At 44.3% G+C, this 20,509-nt stretch overlaps 1 protein-coding gene across 1 annotated transcript in view; it reads right to left on the bottom strand.

Annotated features, from left to right (window-relative positions):
• Positions 1–20,359, bottom strand: part of TXLNG (taxilin gamma) — an 87,322-nt gene extending 66,963 nt beyond the window's left edge. The window contains exon 1 of the mRNA XM_082246502.1: positions 20,102–20,359. Within this exon, the coding sequence (XP_082102628.1) occupies positions 20,102–20,344 (243 nt within the window). The 5' untranslated portion in view covers positions 20,345–20,359. The remainder of the gene's footprint in view (positions 1–20,101) is intronic.
• Positions 20,360–20,509: the final 150 nt, after the last annotated feature.

Here is a 20,509-nt window from a genome sequence, read left to right as displayed (position 1 = left end):
GCCCTGTTTTCTCCTGTACTCTGCCTACAGCCCTGCATTCTTCTGTACCATCCCCGCAGCCCTGCATTCTCCTGTACCATGCCCACAGCCCTGCATTCTCCTGTACGATGCCCGCAGCCCTGCAGGACACTGTGGCACTACAGTAGAAACTACAGTAGAAAGCCTGGTGCGCTCATTTCTTGGGCCAGCCCTGCGAGGGCCGATATGCACTTGCCCCGATACATCGGAATCGGCCCGGCAGTTACAGATATCGTGCGTCATGGCGTATGTTGCGTCATGTGCCTCTGCGCACTAGGACAGCTTCTGCCTTCCTAAGCCGCCTCTGGAGTCAGGACAGTGAGTGTACGTACACTAGTACAGTCACAGTGCACAGTGTGGTTAATACAGCCACCGCGACCACATACTGGAGTTGGGACAGTGAATGATTCTACAGTACATTCACAGAGCACAGTGTGTTTACCACAGCCGCCGCGGCCACAACACCCACCCACAGCTGCCAGCAAGCCAGCCACCCACAGTTCCACACACCCGCAGGCCTGTACCAGCCAGCCACAGGCCCTGCCTTTACCTGCTAGCCAGTCACAGGCCCTTGGCCTGTACCAGCCAGCCACCCACCACACAGGGTGCCAGCCAGCCACCCACTCACCACACCACATTGTGCCAGCCAGCCACCCACCAAAGGGTGCAAGCCAGACCGTTTTTTTTTTTAAGCCTATATTCAATTTCATTAGTGTCTTTCAAAGTTCAATGGAGATGGATGCAGATAGAAAAATTAAAAGTGTGGTCTGGGACTATTTCTAATCTCCATCTCTAGGAAAAGCAGCAGCAGTGTGCAACACGTGCACAAACAATGTAAGCATGGGATCAATAACTGCAAAAACCAAAAATACGTCAAATCTTTGGGCCCATCTAAGAGATCATGTTGAATTGTATCATGCAGAACAGAAAAACAAAATGAATCACAAGGTGAAACATCACTATCCCTGGCAACAATTACAGATATGTTTCAGAAAAAACAGAAAACAGGTGGCTAAAATCAGATGGAAGATCCCAACTGCTGGACAGAGTAATCACAGAGATGATGGTCACTGATGACCAGTCATTTACAATGGTGTCTGACTCTGGATTTAAGCAGTTGATATCCATACTTGAGCCAAGGTACACACTGAAGAGTGACAAGTTTTATAGAACCAAAATGCTGGGAAAGATTCACCAAAAGGTCATTGAGAAAGTAAAAGCTATGCTGAAACCAGAGAATGCTGGCAACTCACTCTCATTCAGGACTGACTGCTGGTCAGGACAAACAGAATCACTAATGACTCTTAAATGCCACTTCATTGACAGCGGATGGACAAGAAGGCATTTGGTGTTGAATACAAAGGTGATGCAAGGATGCCACACTGGGGAGTACATTGGAGAAAGGTTTCTAGGCATGCTATGGGGAAATCACCAAAGACCGAGTGATGCTTGTGCTTCGAGACAGCGGAGTGAACATGGTGAAAGGAATGAGACTTGCTCAAGTGTCAGACACCCTCCAACTTGTGGTAAATGATGGACTGTCAGACCAGAGAGCTTTGCCTGATATAATTAGCATGCTGAAGAGGTGCACTGGCTAGTTCCACCATTCAATCCTTGCCAAGCAGCAACTGAGGTGCATTCAGGAAGACCTTGGCCTACCCAAAAACAACTTGATTAACGCTGTTCCAACATGATGGAACGCAACACTTCACATGCTGCAAAGAATGCTGGAGCAGAAGCGAGCTCCTACCATATATTCAGGTGAATATGGAGGATATTCTTGTCCTACTGCTGATTATAGCCAATGTCATTGAGACCCTCCTCCCCATAGAGGAAGTGACACTAGAGGCAAGTCATTACGACTCATCTGTGTCATCCGTCATCTCATGTGTGAAAGTGCTGAAGATGCTTCTTCAAACAGAATGAAAGACCCAATACACGTGGCATTAAAACATGTAAGCAAGCCATGAGGGACAGCATCGCCAAATGTTTTGAGAAGCATGAAGAGAATAAAAATGTTGTGCTTGCATGTCTTTTGGATCCTCGATACAAGAATCATCCTCTCTCTTCTGATGATGCATTGGCCAAGGCAAAACAATAGCTGACAGAAGATATTCAACAGGAGGTGCAGGAGGATCCTGCCGAAAAGAAAAGTCAAGAACAGCAGGTTTCTAATGTGGAAGACCATGGATGCAGGAGAAAAATGTCCAAAAAAGACAACGGACAGAAGAGAAACCTCATCCTGGTCAAATAAATGCCATGTTCAGTGTTTTATTTGGGCCTCATGCGGAGGATTCTTCTGAATCTGCAATAATGAGCCTGGATGATGAACTTCATCTCTATTTGAAGGAATCAGTAATTGACAGAAGTGGTGATCCTCTTCAGTGGTGGAAAGAAAATGAGGCACGCTACAAAAGACTTGCTTCTCATGCTAGAAGATACCTTTCTGCTCCTCCTTCCTCTGTACCAAGTGAGCGTGTTTTTAGTGAAGTGGCAACAATTTATGAAAAAAAAGAAGCCGTTTAACTGGTGAAAATGCTGAAATGTTATGCTTTCTGCACTAGAATATTGTTCTACTTAAAGAGGAAGTAAACCCTCCTCTGCAAGTTGTACCTATAGGTAAGCCTATGATAAGGCCTACCTATAGGTACTGTAAATATCTCCTAAACATGTACCGTTTAGGAGATATTTACCTTACATGCAGCCAGTGACGTGCCGTGACCGTCGGCTCCCGCACGCGTGCGTGACGTCACATCGGCTCCGGCCAATCAGATGGCCGGATGCCGCGAGCCCAGAAGACGGGCGACTGAACATGTCGCCCATCAGAGGTAAGCGGGCGGCACGGCGGGGGCTCGTTCTAAGGTAAGTATTTCATAATGAGCTAGTATGCGATGCATACTAGCTCATTATGCGTTTCTCTTTCAGGGTGAAAAAAAAAAAAAAAAACTGGGTTTACAACCTCTAACTGGGAGTATTGAAAGTGTAGTAGTATAGTACTAGTGTCTGTCCACTTAACTCCAATCCATTTCACAATCAAGATTTTTTTCCTCGCAGTTTTGCACTGATTGCGCTGTGCTGCAGTCAGTGCAAAACTGCTAGAAAAAAAAGCTAGACAGTGGATTGGAGTCAGCAGTGGTGGGCCACTCACTGCTGCAATCGTTTTAAATCATTACTGCAGCAGTAGTCCACTGACTCCCCACTGTCTAGCTTTTTTTCTAGCAGTTTAATTCGCACTTACTGCAGTAGGGATTTAAAATCATTGCAGTGAGTTGGGGATCGCCTGATTATCGGCAAGACCAATATATCGAGGGCGGATATTGACTTGCCAATATATCTGTATCAGCCCTGGAACTGGCCAATATTGCCGATATTCCAAATATTGCTCATGTCAGGGTAAAATGAAGTCATATAGCATAATTCCGTTTACAAATGTTACCGAATATGCCACTCACATATGTACAAATTAAAGATATAAGCACTTCCACATTAGCAGATCTGCTGGCAGATCGGCATCTCTCACCCACTTGCCGTAAAAGATTTTGAAAAAAAAAAAACCCAAATATTTTTTACATTCTGCTATATGACAGCGATATATGATAGCGCAAAAAATAAATCACACAAAAAATAAAAAAAATAAAAAAAAAAAAAAAAAAAATCGCACAGGTGATCAAATACCACCAAAAGAAAGCTCAATTTGTGGGGAAAAAAAAAAAAAAAAAAAGGACATCAATTTTATTTGGGTACAGCATCGCACGACACGCAATTGTCCATTAAAATAAGGCAGTGCCGAAAAAGGGCAAAATAGGGCCTAGTCATTAAGGGGGCAAATCCTTCCGGTCTTAGAGTGGTTAAAGTGAACTGTTTTTCCCTTGTCAAAACAAACTGACAAGTTTGTTTCCTATCAGGCACAATCATCCTGTAGCTACCTTCCCTGTGCGCTAATAAATGTGTGCATTTCTTGGTATGGAAAAACACACAGCATACGCACATCTTCAATAATACTGAACTAGCATGAGGTACATATTTCTGGGACTCTCCTAGTGCAAAGCACGAGAGGGATGTTGGGGAGGGGAAATACAGAGTTGCCTATTGTTATGAAGTGAGCCTATTACTTTGCCTGCTTTGGGTAGGCACATTTCTACTTTAAATAAAAGCAAAGGTCTTCAGCTTACTACACGTCTGTCCTTTGTGTTATATTTCCTTAGCCAGTAAAAATGCAAGTATTGTATAATACAGAAGTAGCTCAATTAACATAATTGACAAAATCCCAGTTGCAGTTAAATAGAGGGTGTATCCTAGTAGACGTTCTTCACGTTTCAAAGAGCTGGAAACCCTGTAGACAGTCAGAAATTGATCAATCTTTAAAGAATTATAGTTTTTTTTTTTTTTTTTATTTAAATACAGTACATGTACAATAGTAGCTTAAAATTATATTCAAAATTTCAAATTTTTCTTTTTTGGGGAGAAGTCCATACTTACATTGTGTGAATCTTCTTTTTGAAACTGCCTTTTTTTCCCCTCTGTGGCCAGTAACAAGCCACTGGGACCCCGTCTGTTAGCGAGTGTCGCCTTAGCAAGCCAGCTGCATAGGAGACTTTTGCATGCGTTTATACGCAGTGACAGTGAGTCAGGCCCATGCACCCACCTCCCAGTAAGTACACCAAAGGCAGCAGGAACCTATTATGGCTTCCCTTAGTTGTGTTTTTACAGTATGCCCATTTTAATACCCTAGGTCAGTGATGGTGAACTTTGGCACCCCAGATGTTTGGGAACTACATTTCCCATGACTGCACTCTGCAGTGTAGTTGAATATTATGGGAAATGTAGTTCCAAAACATCTGGGGTGCCAAGGTTCACCATTACTGCCCTAGGTGCACCATGAGCCATGCCACTTGGGTTTCTCTTCATCTGTTTTTTTTTTTTTTGTTTCTGCCTAGTCACCCTGTAGTCTCCAGTGCAGCCAATTTCCTCTTTATGGTCTCCCCCCCACCACCATCCTCATGCACTTTCCCCAACCAGCAGGATAACAAAACAGGAGGTCAGAACTTCCTTTCCCCAGACCTGCTCTATCACTCACCAGTAGGGTCCTCTCAACCAGGGTTGGATGTGGAGTGGGGATGGTTTAGATTTAGAACATCTGCCCCAGTCTCCAGCACGGAGATTTTCTGTGCGGTCATGAAAAATGAATTATATTTATATGTACATTTTTTTTCTCTTTTCTAAGGAAGTGTAAAATATATCCACTCCCAAGATAACCAAAAGATCAAGTCAGGTGCATGTAAAAAAAAACAACAATGCATCAGTTAGTACCATAAAGCACTCTGTTGGTCACAGACACTCTGACATCATCCTGTCCATTACGGGACCAGCAGTCCTGCATTGTAAATGAGGGCACACCCACAACCCTGAGCATTGGAGAGAAGAGGAGAACAAATAAGGTAAGTTGGTCTGTTTGTTTGCTCTAGATCAAAATGAGCATTTAACCCTTGCAGTGTGTAGGGAAGCCCTGCTGCAGGGAGAACTTTTGATTTTGCCCAGTTAAGAGATTTAGGTCTTTGGTATCCTAAAACCTTGAAATGAACTATTGATAGGGATCATCAGAATGGCAAAAGTTATCCCACAGTGACTGCATACACAAGCAGGTGCAACCATTTTATTAGTAAATACAGTAAAACCTTGAATTGAGAGTAACTTGGTTTGAGAGCGTTTTGCAAGACAAGCAACTTTTTTTTTTATAAATTCTTACTTGATAAACAAGCAATGTTTTGATATACAAGTAGCGTCATGTCACAACTGAGTAGAAGAGTAGAAGAGAAGAGAAGTGTAGCAATATGGTTACATTTAATTAAGGTACAACATTTAGCAACTCACACGGTTGATTATTAAAAGAGGCACACCTCAGTATGCAGGCATCTGGGGTAAAGCTGTCCACAGACTGTCCTCCGCAGCACCAACGTCATCCCTTCCACACTGCGCTCCACGAGCGTTTCAAGCCCCACTTTCAGATCACTCTACTGCAGGGTAGTCTTTCCGGTCATGTTTGCAGACTGACAGCGGTGCGGAGGATGGTCCATGTGGACAGATTTACCCCGGATGCCTGCATACTTAGATGTGCCTCTTTTAATCATCAACCATGTGAGTTGCTAAATGTTTTACCTTCATTAAATGGAACCATATTGCTACACTTAGAGGCTCCTCTCTTCTCTTTTATACACTGTAGCTTCTGCTGGATTTTGCGTCTAATCCCCTTTGGGAGGCTGCCATTTGTGAATGGACATTTTATGGTTACACAACCTATCACATTGCTATAATGTTTTTATATGGACTATAAACTGAAGGGTTTATGAATAAATGGTTGTGGAATGAATCATCTAAGTTTCCATTATTTCTTATGGGGAAATTTGCTTTGGATTACAAGCATGTTTCCGGAACGAATTATGCTCTCAATCAAAGCTGTACTACTGTACAGCTTTTGAGCTGTTCCAAACTAACAGTAATTGATTGACCAACAGTCCCCAACAGATTAACAGATGTTGTTTTCTATCCACTCACAAGAAAATGATGAGCAAATTATCTGTAAAACATACTAATAACACCAGTGGCCCAATACACACTATATGTGTTGGGCTGCGCTAGGCATCCTTGCCTAACGCATTAAAAAAAACAATTCACCTTCCCACCATGGCAATGCAGTACACCGCATCACAAACTGCTGTGTTGAAGAGGAATTACTGTAATTTTTTGATAATTCAATAAAGTTGAAATATAAAAAACAGTAAACAGTGCGATGTGTCATTTATGATGCATCAGCAACGCTCCCTTCACAGCGTACACACGCAGATGTGGGATACCCGTTGGCCATCTGAGTCACAGGCCTGGGGCAGGTTTTCAAATCAGATATTCTGACTACATTCTGTTTGTGTTTTCCAGGTCAAAGAATCAAAACGTTAAAATCGCAAGGAGCAAAACAGCCAGTAAACTATCATTTTCTGTCCCAAAGCACAGAACTCCATAATAATTTGCATGAGAGCGGAACTTTTTTTTTGTTTCTGATTTAGACCTGCTCACATGACACATTTGGAGTAGGACAGGTTATCCATATATACATTTTTGTATTAAATGCTACCATATGTCTAAGGCTGGCTTCACAAAAGGGGTGTTGCCATTATGCACAATCAATGGTAGGACCGTGTGTTTCAGCACACAACGCAAGTACCGTCTAAATGAATGGGCTACCTTAATGAAATTGCATGCAGTACCTTGGCACAAGGTACTGCTTTATACCTTATCTCACAAAAGTGAGTACACCCCTCACATTTTTGTAAATATTTTATTATATAGTTTAATGTGACAACACTGAAGAAATAACACTTTGTAGTGAGTGTATAGCTTGTATAACAGTGTAAATTTGCTGCCCCCTCCAAATTACTCAACACACAGCCATTAATGTCTAAACTGCTGGCAACAAAATTAAGTACACCCCTAAATGAAAATGTCCAAATTGGGCCCAATTAGCTCTTTTTCCTCCCCAATGTCATGTGACTCGTTAGTGTTCTCATTTCTCAGGTGTGAATGGGGAGCAGGTCTGTTAAATTTGGTGTTATCGCTGTCACTCTTTAATACTGGTCACTGGAAGTTCAACAACTCATGACAAAGAACTCTCTGAGGATCTGAGAAAAATAGTTGTTGTTCAACACAAAGATGGCCTAGGCTATAAGAAGACTGCGAAGACCCTGAAGATGAGCTGCAGCATTGTGGCCAAGACCATACAGCGGTTTAACAGGGAGGGTTCTACTCAGAACAGGCCTCGCCATGGTCGACCAAAGAAGTTGAGTGCATGTGCTCAGCGTCATATCCAGAGGTTGTCTTTGGGAAATAGACATATGAGTGCTGCCAGCACTGCTGCAGAGGTTGAAGGGGTGGAGGGGGGGGGGGGATGTTCAGCCTGTCAGTGCTCAGACCATACCCCGCACACTGCATCAAATTGGTCTGCATGCCTGTCATCCCAGAAGGAAGACCCACAAACAGTTTGCTGAAGACAAGCAGACTAAGGACATGGATTACTGGAACCATGTCCTGTGGTCTGATGAGACCAAGATAAACCTATTTGGTTCAGATGGGGTCAAGCGTGTGTGACCAGGGGAGGAGTGTGAAGACAAGTGTATCTTGCCTACAGTCAAGCATGGTGGTGGGAATGTCATGGTCTGAGGCTGCATGAGTGCTGCCAGCCCTGGGGAGCTACAGTTCATTGAGGGAACCATGAATGCCAACATGTACTGTGACACAGTGAAGCAGAACATGATCCCCTCCCTTCAGAAACTGGTCCGCAGGGTAGTATTCCAACATATACAAATTAATATCAGAAAAAAATGTGGAATTTAGAAAATCTCACACATGTGATCAGTGACCTATTTAAAGAGGTTGTAAACCTCAGAATTTTTTTTTACAAAAAGTACACCTGAAAAACAAACACATAATGAGCTAGTATGCATCCAATACTAGCTCATTATGATATACTTACCTTAGAACGAAGCCCCATGATTACGTCACTCCCGCGCATGCGCGCGGGAGCCGACGGTCACAGCACGGGGCTCTGAAGGAACGGCACCAGCGGCCGTTCCTTCAGAGCGCATGCGCCAGTGATTTCACTGGCTGCATGTAAGGTAAATATCTCCTAAACGGTGCATGTTTAGGAGATATTTACAGTACCTATAGGTAAGCCTTATCATAGGCTTACCTATAGGTAAAAGTTGCAGAGGAGGGTTTACTTCCTCTTTAAGATGTAATTTGGTGCTAAACAATATGTTGAAAAAAATACAAAAAGATATATAAAAAAAAAAAAAAAACCCAATTCCCGAAAAAGTCTGAGAATCAGCAAGTGTCCAGTGAAAGAAGGTGCAGCATGCTCTGTGCTGTCTTCATAAAACAGAAATTAGTGCCAATCCGTGAGATGACATGCAGTATGTGCAGGTCCACTCCCAATATATATTCCACTTACCAGACCCAGTGGACCCTTTAGCACTATTGCATGTGGGTCAATCGAGTTATGGTCCGGTAAGATTAGACATTAACTCTCCTGGTGGGTACTCAATCTTCTAATGGGTCCCCCAGTTACAGATGGACTTATGGGATGGAGTGTAGATATTGCAAAGTGGACATATTTTCATAGGCCATAGAAGAAAAACATCTCCATAGTGTGATAGCGGTTAAAGATTTATTTTTAAAAAAAGCAGCCGTATTGGTAGAGCCGCCAGCCGGAAATACGCCAATACGTCATTTCCGGATACCGGTGGAACGCAAACAGGGAAGTGCGCACCCCAAGTGGCCATGCGCTCCCCGGAAGCCTCTGCATTGTAACCAACTGCGATTCTATGACCACTATATTGTAAGTGTTGCTCTGCTTTTTTTAAAGTAAATCTTTTAACGCCATCACACTATGGAGATGTTTTTCTTCTATGGCCTATGAAAATATGTTCACTTGGGGATATATACACTCCATCCCATAAGTCCATCTGTAACTGGGGGACCCATTAGAAGATTAAGTACCCACCAGGAGAGTTAATGTCTAATCTTACCGGACCATAACGATTGACCCACATGCAATATTGCGAATGGGGTCCACTGAGTCTGGTAAGTGGAATATATATTGGGAGTGGACCTGCATGAATGTTATCTCACGGATTGGCACTAATTTGTGTTTTATAAAGACAGCACAGAGCATGCTGCACCTTCTTTCACTGGACATTTGCTGATTTTTGGACTTCTTCTGGAATTTTTTTCTTTTTTTTTTATATATCTTTTTGTATTTGTTTCAACATATTGTTTAGCACCAAATTACATCTTAAATAAGTCACTGATCACATGTGTTAGATTGATAGGAAATCCATAGTGAGATTTTCTAAATTCCACATATCTTCTAATATTAATTTGTATTCTGATTTATTTACACTTACCACTTATTTTCACCTTTTTAGCGCTATGTTGATAAGTTGTTTTAGTAATCACATGGTTGTAAGCAGCTGCAATTAAGAGTTATTGAGGCTCCATAGCGCAGGAAAAAACATTTTGACAGTATTCCAACATAACGACTCCAAACACGCCTCTTAGACAACCACTGCCTTGCTAAAAAAGCTGAGGTAAAGGTGATGGACTGGCCAGTGCCAAGTATGTCTCCAGACCTAAACCCTATTAAGCATCTGTGGGGCATCCTCCAATATCCACCAGCTTTGTGATGTTGTCATGGAGGAGTGGAAGAGGACTCCAGTGGCAACCTGTGAAGCTCTGGTGAACTCCATGCCCAAGAGGGTTAAGGCAGTGCTGGAAAATAATGATGGCCACACAAAATATTGACACTTTGGGCCCAATTTGGACATTTTCACTTTAGGGGTGTACTCACTTTTGTTACCAGCGGTTTAGACATTAATAGCTGTGTGTTGAGTTATTTTGAGGGGACAGCAGATTTACACTGTTATACAAGCTGTACACTCACTATTTTACATTGTTGCAAAGTGCAATTTCTTCAGTGTTGTCTAATGAAAAGATATAATAAAATATGTACAAAAATGTGGGGGTGTACTAACTTTTGTGAAGGGGGGTCTTAAAATACACTAGAATACCAAAAGTATTGGGACATCTGCCTTTATACGCACATGAACGTGAATGGCTCGCTCATCCATGTCTTTATGGACCTGGCTTTGTGCACTGGTACAAATCATTTGGTGGAGGGGGGATTATTATGTGGGGTTGTTTTTCAGGGGTTGGGCTTGGGCTCTTAAGGGCCATACACACTATAAGATTTTCTCAAGACTTTTTCCTTCAGATTTACCTTTTCTATGTAGTGCAAGGGCCTGCCAGATTGCATACAAATTGAAAGTGTTTAGGTTTGACCTCATATTATATGGTTTTGGTAAGTATAAAGGAAAAAGTCTTCAGAAAATCTTATAGTGTGTATGGCCCATTGGTTTCAGTGAAGAGAAGTCTTAAGGCATCAGCATACCAAGACATTTTGGACAATTTCATGCTCCCATATTTGTGGGAACAATTTGGGGATGGCCACTTCCTGTTCCAACATGACTGCACACCAGTTCACAAAGCAAGCTCCATAAAGACAGATGAGCGAGTTTGGGGTGGAGGACCTTGACTGGCCTGCACAGAGTCCTGACCTCAACCCGATACCTGACCCCTTTGGGGTGAATAAGAGCGGAGACTGCGAGCCAGGCTCTCATATCCAATATCAGTGCCTGACCTCACAAATACGCTTCTGGAAGAATGGTCAAACATTCCCATTGACACACTCCTAAACCTTGTGGACAGCCTTCCCTGAAGAGTTGAATCTGTTATAGCTGCAAAGGGTGGGCCAACTCAATATTGAACCCTACGGATGAAGGCTGGGATGCCATTAAACTTCATGTGCGTGTAAAGGCAGGCGTGCAAAAACTTTTGGTAAAGTGTAGTGATGAAGTGTACATCAGTGTGTTTTTGTACAGAAAGGGTTGTTTTTCATAAACTACATTGAGGTTGTGCTATTTGGCTTAGTTTAGATACAAATCTTGCTTAGCAGACTCTTTCTTTACATCTGTGAAGACAAATGCCATGGCTAGATCTTTTTTCCACTATCAGCTTCATGCAGATTAGGTACAGGATATGGGCAACATAAATATAGCAAAAAGAGCATAGGATACTTACATGCTAGGTCTAACTTTGCTTTTACCACTGACAAGGGCAGAACTTATTTTAGGTTATACAAACCTTTGCTCTTTCAAGAGACTGTGTATACAGTAAATGTCTAGTCAGTCCACCAGGATATTCTATTACGTACATATTAAAACCTGCATTCTGGAAAACAAACCCTAGTATTTTGAAGTGGAAGTAAACACCACTTGCACCTACAGGTAAACCTATAATAAAGGTAAAAAAAAAAAAAAAAACCCTTCCACTAGCAGCTTCTCCCCCACAATTACTTACCCGAGTCCTGTATCAATCCAGTGCTGTGCCCCACTGTAGTCCTTATCCCCTGTCTCTCTTTCTACAGGAGTATCAGGCAGCAGTGGGTGCCACTGTCAATCCAATCCTGTGAGGAGAGAGCAGGGATTGGGGCCGAGCCACGCCATGTGCTTTGATAGATGCTCAAAATCCGGCTTGAAGTGAGCCCGCATGTGTGCCCCCATAGCAAGCAACTTGCTGCTGGGGTGCAAATAGAGGTGTAGGAGCAGACAGCACTAGCGGGGACCCCAAAAGGGGCCACTCCGTGCAATACCACTGCACAAAGCAGGTAAGTATGATATATTTTTTAATTTTAATATAAAGAAATAATCGTTTGACTTTACAAGAGCTTTATTCCTACAAAATAGGAGTTGCCCTTGAAGCACCAACAGATTTGAGTGAGCAGTAAATATTCATAATCTGCAAGAGACAGATGGCACAACAAATTAGGATAATCTTGGGTAATCCAACAGGAGTTGAACTGGATGTGATATGATAACCAATCACTCACTTCAAGGAGAAAAAAAAAATAGACTTCCAAGAGAAAACATGCAGTTTTAACATTAAGGGCGTTTTATTGTATATCAATAAATTATTTTACCCTATTCGCAAAACCAACAATAGCTCCCTCTCTGCTAGATTTCCAGCTGCTGCCTTTCTTACAATGGTACTTGAACAAATTCCATCCATATCAATAGGTGCCATTACATTGGCATGGTCAGAATACACTTCTCTCAAGAGGGGGAAAAAAAAAAGCCAGCAAATCCAATGTAAAGGAAAATAGAGCCCATCTAAAACAAAAAGGTATGTATCCCTAGCAATATGCCCAATGTTTACTAGTGAGGAGGGAATACACTGGGCTAGGATGTTGGTAATTGTTTTCAAGAAAACGTGGGCAGTGTTAGGCTGGCCATACATTATACAATGCTCTGGTACAATTTTCTTTTACCATATAATATGAGGTCAAACCTAAACCCTTTCAATTTGTATGCACTCAGGAGGACCCTTGCACTATATAGTGGAAGGTAAATCTAAAAGAAATTTAATAAGAAAATTGTATAATGTATGGCCAGCTTTAGAGACTACAATTCCCTCATAACTTTGCGGAGGGCTTTCTCTGCTTTTAGACTTAACTCACAGCCAGTCTTGCAATTTTCAGCTGAATCTGATAAATGCTCATTTTACTAGAGGATTATGTAATAAAGAGCACAGCAGTCACCTAACCTTGACTCTTATGTCATCACGTAAAATGTATGATGACATCAGTGAAAGTGGCGACATTGGAAATCAGCAAGAGGAGCAACTTGGGCTGACCAACTGTCATAACTGAAACTGTCAGGTAGGGAGACAGTGGGACCTTGGATTAAAGTTAAAGCGGTGTTCCAGCCTCCCCCTCCAAAAATGAAAAGTCAGCAGCTACACATAACTGTAGCTGCTGACTTTTAATATTGGGACACTTACCTGTCCTGGAGTCCAGCGATGTCGGCACCGCAGCCGATGTTTTCGTCGGCTGTCAGGTGCTGCCGCCGCCATCGCCGGTAAGGGAACCCAGCAGTGAAGCCTTCTGGCTTCACAGTCAGGTCCCTACTGCACATGTGCGAAGCACGCTGCGCATTTCGATTGGCTTGGCTGCGGGGGAAGGAGGTGGGGGCCAAACTTCTGAGGGACAGAGTGGGGAAGGGTACCTGTCAAAAATAGGTACCCTTTCCCCTCTCCCCCCTGAAAGGTGCCAAATGTGGCACCAGAGGGTGGATGTGGCACCAGAGGGGGGGGGGGGGGGGGAGCAAATGAGCGGAAGTTCCACTTTTGGGTGGAACTCCGCTTTAAGTATCTATATTACATTATCCCTTAGTTAACCAAACATTACATTCTGCATCAGCTGGGGCTGGGTGGATATTTTAATTTACTTTTTCTAGAGTTAGGCCGACCATATACAGTGCAAATTTCTTGATTCACACGATTCCCCCATCTTGTTACATTCAGCCTGCCCATTAATCGTTCAAATCTCAGCCTGATTAAGAGGATTTGAACCTGTTCCTAACAGGTGTACACACAGAAGCAGCCTCACAAAGATGAGTCCTCTTCCATGTGGCCACATATGTGACTATCTGTGCTTGTGCTGGTAGCAAGCTGCACAGTGTGCTCCCATCATGGAGAATGAGCTGTCACTGACAGGTTCAAGTCTCAAATTTACAAATCGAGGGACAAGAGGACTGACATGATCACAGTGACAGCCTGGGTTTGGCGATTACAGTGATCAGTAACTGTACAACTGGCTCCTTACTCCTCATTTATGGAGAAAATGATATATATTTTTTGGTTCAAATTAAAATCTAATTGTGTATGGCCAGCTTCACACCTAATCCTATGGTATCTACAATAATAATAAAAAAAACAACATTGCATGGTACACAAGTACCATGCAATCCAATTGCAGCAAGTTTCCAAAAGTAGTGCATGCACTACTTTTGGTACAGTGCAGTGCGTATATAACCCTCTCTTCCTCCTCACAGAATTTGATTGACATTAGCAGGAGTCAATGTGATGAGAGAGTGCACTGATGCTGCTCTTGGGCACAGCGCTGGATCAAAATAGGAGCCAGGTTGTGGGGGATGGGGGGGGAGCCGATTATGATTTTTACCATAATCCAGAGAATACATTAAGGTAAACCTTATGCATTTACAACCACTTTAAAACACTAAAAAGTTGGAGATATGCTTTAAAGCAGTATTAGCGACGGTTCACATTGGTGCAATGCGAATCCACAGCAGGTTCCCGCATCGCACCCGACTCGCAGTTCACACTGCCATATGTGAACTGCTGGGAGTGTCAATACAAAGTTAATTACAACCCCCCCCCCCCCCCCAGAGTAGTCTGCATATTGCAGTGCGAACTGTCAATTCAGACAGGAATCTGATGGCATGGGTGTGAACACCCATGTGATTTGATTCTGGTTCGAACCAAAAAAGGGTCCTGCACGAATGACTGGACTAGCAGATGGCACAGACGTGGTGTGCAACATGGGAACGCTATAGCAGAAAGGGAGCAGGGATTGGAGAAAGAGGACTGAGCGGCAGTGCAGGAGGACCGGCGCAGGAGAAACTAGCAATCCCACACGTTGTGTGGGAGCAATATAGCGGAAGGTGAACAGGGACCAGAGAGAGAAGGATCAGCAAACCAGAACTGGGCCTTACTACCACGCGGGGGGGGTCATCGACAGAGCTGGGCCTTACTACCAAGCGTGGGGGCATCGGCAGAGCTGCTGAACACTCCTGTCAGCTAAAAACAGGAAACTGAGGCTACAATTTACACAGGGTCACCAAAATCGTACAATAGAAGATTGGAAAAACATTGACTGGCCTGATGAGTCTCAATTTCAGATGGTAGGGTCAGAATTTGCCAAAAACAACTTGAAAGCATGATCCATCCTACCTTGTATCAAAGGTTCAGGCTGGTGTGGTGATGGTGTGGGGGATATTTTCTTGGCACACTTTGGGCCCCTTAGTAACAATGGAGCATCGTTTAAATGCCACAGCCTACCTGAGTATTATTGCTGACCATGTCCATCCCTTTATGAATACAATGTAGATGTACCCATCTTCTGAGGGCTTCTTCCAGCAGGATAATGCACCATGTCACAAAGCTCATATCTCACCACTGGTTTCTTGAACATGACAATGAGTTCATCGTACTCCAATGGCCTCCACAGTCAGCAGATCTCTATCCAATAGAGCACCTTTGGGATGTGGAGGAATGGGAAATTCACATCATGGATGTGCAGCTGACAAATCTGCAGCAACTGCGTGATGCGATCATGTCACTATGGACCAAAATCTCTGAAGAATGTTTCCAACACCTTGTTGAATCTATGCCACAAAAAAATTAAAGGGATTGTAAGGGCAAAAGGTTTTTTTTTTTTTTTTATCTTAATGCATTCTATTAATTAAGATAAAAAAACCTTGTGTGTGCAGCAGCCCCCCCTCATACTTACCGAAGCCCATCTTTATCCAGCGATGTTGCAGGAGTGTCTAAGCTGCCTGGGACTCCCCTCCTCATTGGCTGAGACAGCAGCATGGCGTGACTGGCTCCCGCTGTTGTCAATCAAAATCATTCAGCCAATCAGGAGAGAGATAGGGGGGGCGGGTCATGGGCCTATGTCTGAATGGACACAGGAAGCTGTGACTCTGCTTGGGTGGCCCCATAGCAAGCTGCTTGCTGTGGGGACACTCAACAGGAGGGAGGGGCCAGGGGAGTCAAAGGGGGACCCGAGAAGAGGAGGATCCAGGCTGCTCTGTGCAAAACCAACTGCATAGAGCAGGTAAGTATAACATTTTTGTTAAAAAAAAAAAAAAACATGACTTTACAATCACTTTTAAGCAGTTCTGAAGACAAAAAGGGGGGGGGGCAACCCGGTACTAACAAGGTGTATCTAATAAAGTGGCTGGTAACTGTATGTTGTAGCTCAGTCTGGATCTATCAGAAAAACTGACAGATGAAATAAGACTGAGCACGCATGTTAATGCCCTTTTCACACGGACGGTTGTTGTGCCGCTTGTAAAAGCATGTTTTGTTATTTTGAAATTTCAACACTCCTGGCACAAAGATTATTCACATTTGTACATTGCGATTATGTGCGATTACTTGCGTTTACATGGGGCTGCGTTTAGCTGCGGTAGTAAATTCTTGCCTTTTGTATAGCAACTGTTCACTTATTTTTCTTTGTACTGCAATTACCTGCTTTTATATAGGGATAGACCGATATGTTTTTTTCAGGGCCGATACCGATATATTGGTCACAACGTATCGGTATTAGCCGATACTTTGTACATCCTATGTCAGGGTCCGAGACGGGTCTTCTCCTCCTCCAACCATTAGGTGGGGATGCTCACGTCAGAGTAAAATTATGTCACATAGCATAATTCAGTTTACAAATGTTATTGAATATGCCCTCACATATGTACAAAAGATATAAGCAATTCCACATTAGCAGATCTGCTGGCAAATCGGTATCTCTCACCCACTTGCCATACATGATACCCGGGTGATACCGCTCCGCGGGGAACCCACTCGATACCGCTCCATCTCTAACCCACTTGCCGTAAGTGACAGCCGGGTGATACTGCTCCGTCCGGCATACAATCTCAGAGGTCACACCGTGACCTCCGAGATCATATGCCGGTCGGAGCGGTATCACCCAGGTGTCACTTACAGTGAGCAGGTGAGAGACGGAGAAGTATCGGATGGGTGGGAGATGGAGTGGGTGAGAGAGACGGAGCGGTATTGAGTGGATGCCGAACGGAGCGGTATCACTTACGGCAAGTGGGTGAGAGATACCGATCTGCCAGCAGATCTGCTAATGTGGAATTGCTTATATCTTTTGTACATATGCGAGTGGCATATTCAGTAACATTTGTAAAAGGAATTATGCTATGTGACATCATTTTACCCTAACATGAGCAATATTTGGAATATCACCCAGTTCCGGGCCGATACAGATATATCGGTATAAGTGAATATCGGCCCTCCGATAATCGGCTTTACCGATAATCGGTTAGCTGTGGTACATTGTTCCTGGACGTTGTCAACTATTTTTCCTAAATGCACAAAACTGTAGGTTATGAAAATGTTGCTAAATGCAGTGTGTGAACGGGGCCATAGGGATGCATTGTCTGCATTTAGCTGTGGTAAATAAGTTACTCTTTCCTCAGCTAAAAGCTGAAATCTAACCGCTTGTGTGAAAGGGGCCTAAAAGGCTCTTAGAATACATATAGACACAAGCGTTTTTGGTCAGAGTAAATTGTAGCAGCAGGAGTCAAAGATTTCTGCTGCGGCACCGAGCAGCCGCTGGCCCCCTTTACTATAAAGACAGGTTACTGGCGGCCACAGCTATCGCCGATTCTCTGCACAGCCAGAGAATACCTACAGTGATCGCTGCTGGATGCACTTTGTGCGCAACTTGTTATAGTGAATGGTGCCCGTCAATGCACATAGCCGCAGCAGAAATCTTTAAAGGGTATGTCCACATCCACAATCTAAGACTAACCTAACTAGCCCTGTAAAGAAGAAATCAGTATACATACTTTTTTCTGAAGCTTCTCTGGTCAGGTCTCCTGCGGCGGAAGCTCTGCAGAGGACACAGCCAAAAACAGCTGGGAAATGAATTGAATGTGACATCACCCATAGAGTTACTATGGGGCTTCCATTGTTGGCTGCCTCTCCTGCACCCGCCTCCACAGAGAAGCCATTGCTGACAGCTCAGCGTTGGACTGGAAGGGCTTCACAAAAGGTATGTATACTGATTTTTTTTTTTTTTTTTACAGGGCTAGATAGATTAAGCTTATGGCACTTTTCCACTGCAAGTACCGGCTCGGCTCTACTCGGCCCTGCTTGGCCCGGTTTGCTTTTCCACTGCTGGTACCGCATGGTATAGTGTCGGAACGGTTCGGTACGGTATAGGTTTGCGTTTCCACTAAAGTAGTACTAAGTTAAGTGGGTGGGATTCTCTGACCAATCAGTGGCTAGTAGTGACTGCATGCAAAGGATTGTGGGATATGGTACCAGTTTGGTACCTGTTGGAACCACAATCGAGTAGGTACTGTTTTTTCAGAGCCGTACCGTTCGGTTCCATGCAGTGGAAAAGCAAACCTATACCGTACCGTACCGTTCCGACCCTATACCATGCGGTACCAGCAGTGGAAAAGCACAAAAGCGTGCCGAACCGGTACGGTTCCATGCAGTGGAGATTGTGGATGCCTGCAGATGTAGCGATTTAAGGGTCCCTTCACACAGACTTTCTGATCAGGTCCGTCTGCCAGTTTTTTTAGGTGGACCTGATCAGACACTCCATGCACCCCTATGGAGCAGCAGGTGTCAGCGGTGAAAAGTCCGCCGACATCCGATCTGATCCTGTCCGTGAAATCCAGACAGATGGAAACTAGGGATGCACCGATCCGATATTCGGATTGGATATCGGCGCCAATATGGCCATTTTAGATGGATCGGTAACATTGACCGATCCACTGGCCGATCCAGTTTTTGTTGAATAACGGCTCAGCTCACCCTTATAAGGTGTAGTAGTAGTATGGGAGCCGCTACTTCCTGTATAGGTCCGGCTCACAGGCGGAGTGATATCAGATGCACTGTGCCTGTGAATGGAGGAGCCACACACATGAAGCAGCGGCTTTGCTCTGTACTGCAGCCGCTTGCTTTGTGTGTAGCTCCGGATCGGTATCTGCGATTTCACAACACCAGATATCGGTATCGGGTCCAAAAAAAGTTAGATCTGTGCATCCCTAATGGAAACCCTATTTTCCATCCATCCGGAGGATCGGATCTGGTGAAAACATTCAGGTGGTCTGTTTTCATCCGATCTCCCATAGAGGAAAGCCTGGATCTGACAGGTCCGTATCAGCACAGAGAGCGGAGATGGACCTGTCACCCGCCTGCTCAGCGGATCTACCCCTGCTGAGCAAAACAGAGCCCATCGGGCACAAAGCCTGTGTGAAAGAACCCTTAGTGTTAGGGTGGACTACTTCCTTAGCACTGCCGCATATATACTGCGGAAGGGCAACCCGGCTGCGCAAAATCACGTACTCGAGATCTGGGGCGCGTGCCACCAGAGCCCCGCTCCGATTGGACACAGCAATCTCGCCAATGTGAACGGGGCTCAATTAGGTTTAACCATAAATGTAAAAAAATCCCAAAACTTTTAATCCTTGTGAAGACAAACAATGTAGTGGGAGCGATGGGAGGTGGTGTGGAGCAAAGATCGCCCTGGCTGTATGTCGTTATGCTCAGGGTGCTTAGAGATCATAGAAGGCAGGCTTATGTAAGTATATCCCAGCACCCAATCAGAGCTCGGTGTCTCTGGGCTGAGAAAGAATGGTAGAGTCGGTGAGAGTAGACAAGTTTATCCCCCTCCCTCCTCTTAGTAAACACGGCTCACGTTGCGGAGTACACAGTGACTTTGGCGGCCATGGAGCAGAGCCATACAGCCAATGTGACAGGTGGTGTGTGAGCTCTCCTTCCTCGTGTACCCCCCTGCCCCCCGGGGGCACCACACATACACAACTAAGCAGCGTGTCCGGCTTCCTCCTATTACCTGTCCACAGCCGTCCAACTTCCCGGACTCCTGGGAATCCGCAGCAGCCGCCGTTTCCACCTGGGACGACATAATATGACGCAGTGCTAGAAGTGCCGCGGTCTCAGCACCAGCGAAATCCCCTGCGCAGCGCTCAACCCCGCACACAGCCAACCAATCAGGCGAAGGGCAACATTGCACAACGCTGCAGCCCATGGCCACGTGACAGGCAGCGGCGTATGGAAAGAGCGCCTCTGCGGCCATCTTTGAAAAGGGAAACACGCAATTATTCGTAGGATATTTTCAGACGTGTAAATATATTATTAAACAACCCTTGCGGTCCTTTTACGCTTATTAAACAAGGAGCTCAAAGTACCTAGTAACACACTACATAGTAGCGAGAGGTTATTTCAGAAAAAAATACATTCT

The sequence above is a fragment of the Pelophylax lessonae genome (genome assembly GCF_965119305.1).
Source record: "Pelophylax lessonae genome assembly, chromosome: 2".
In the NCBI taxonomy this organism is placed as follows: Eukaryota; Metazoa; Chordata; class Amphibia; order Anura; family Ranidae; genus Pelophylax; species Pelophylax lessonae.
The sequence above is the reverse complement of the archived record's forward strand: the minus strand, read 5'-3'. Positions and strand labels throughout refer to the sequence as shown.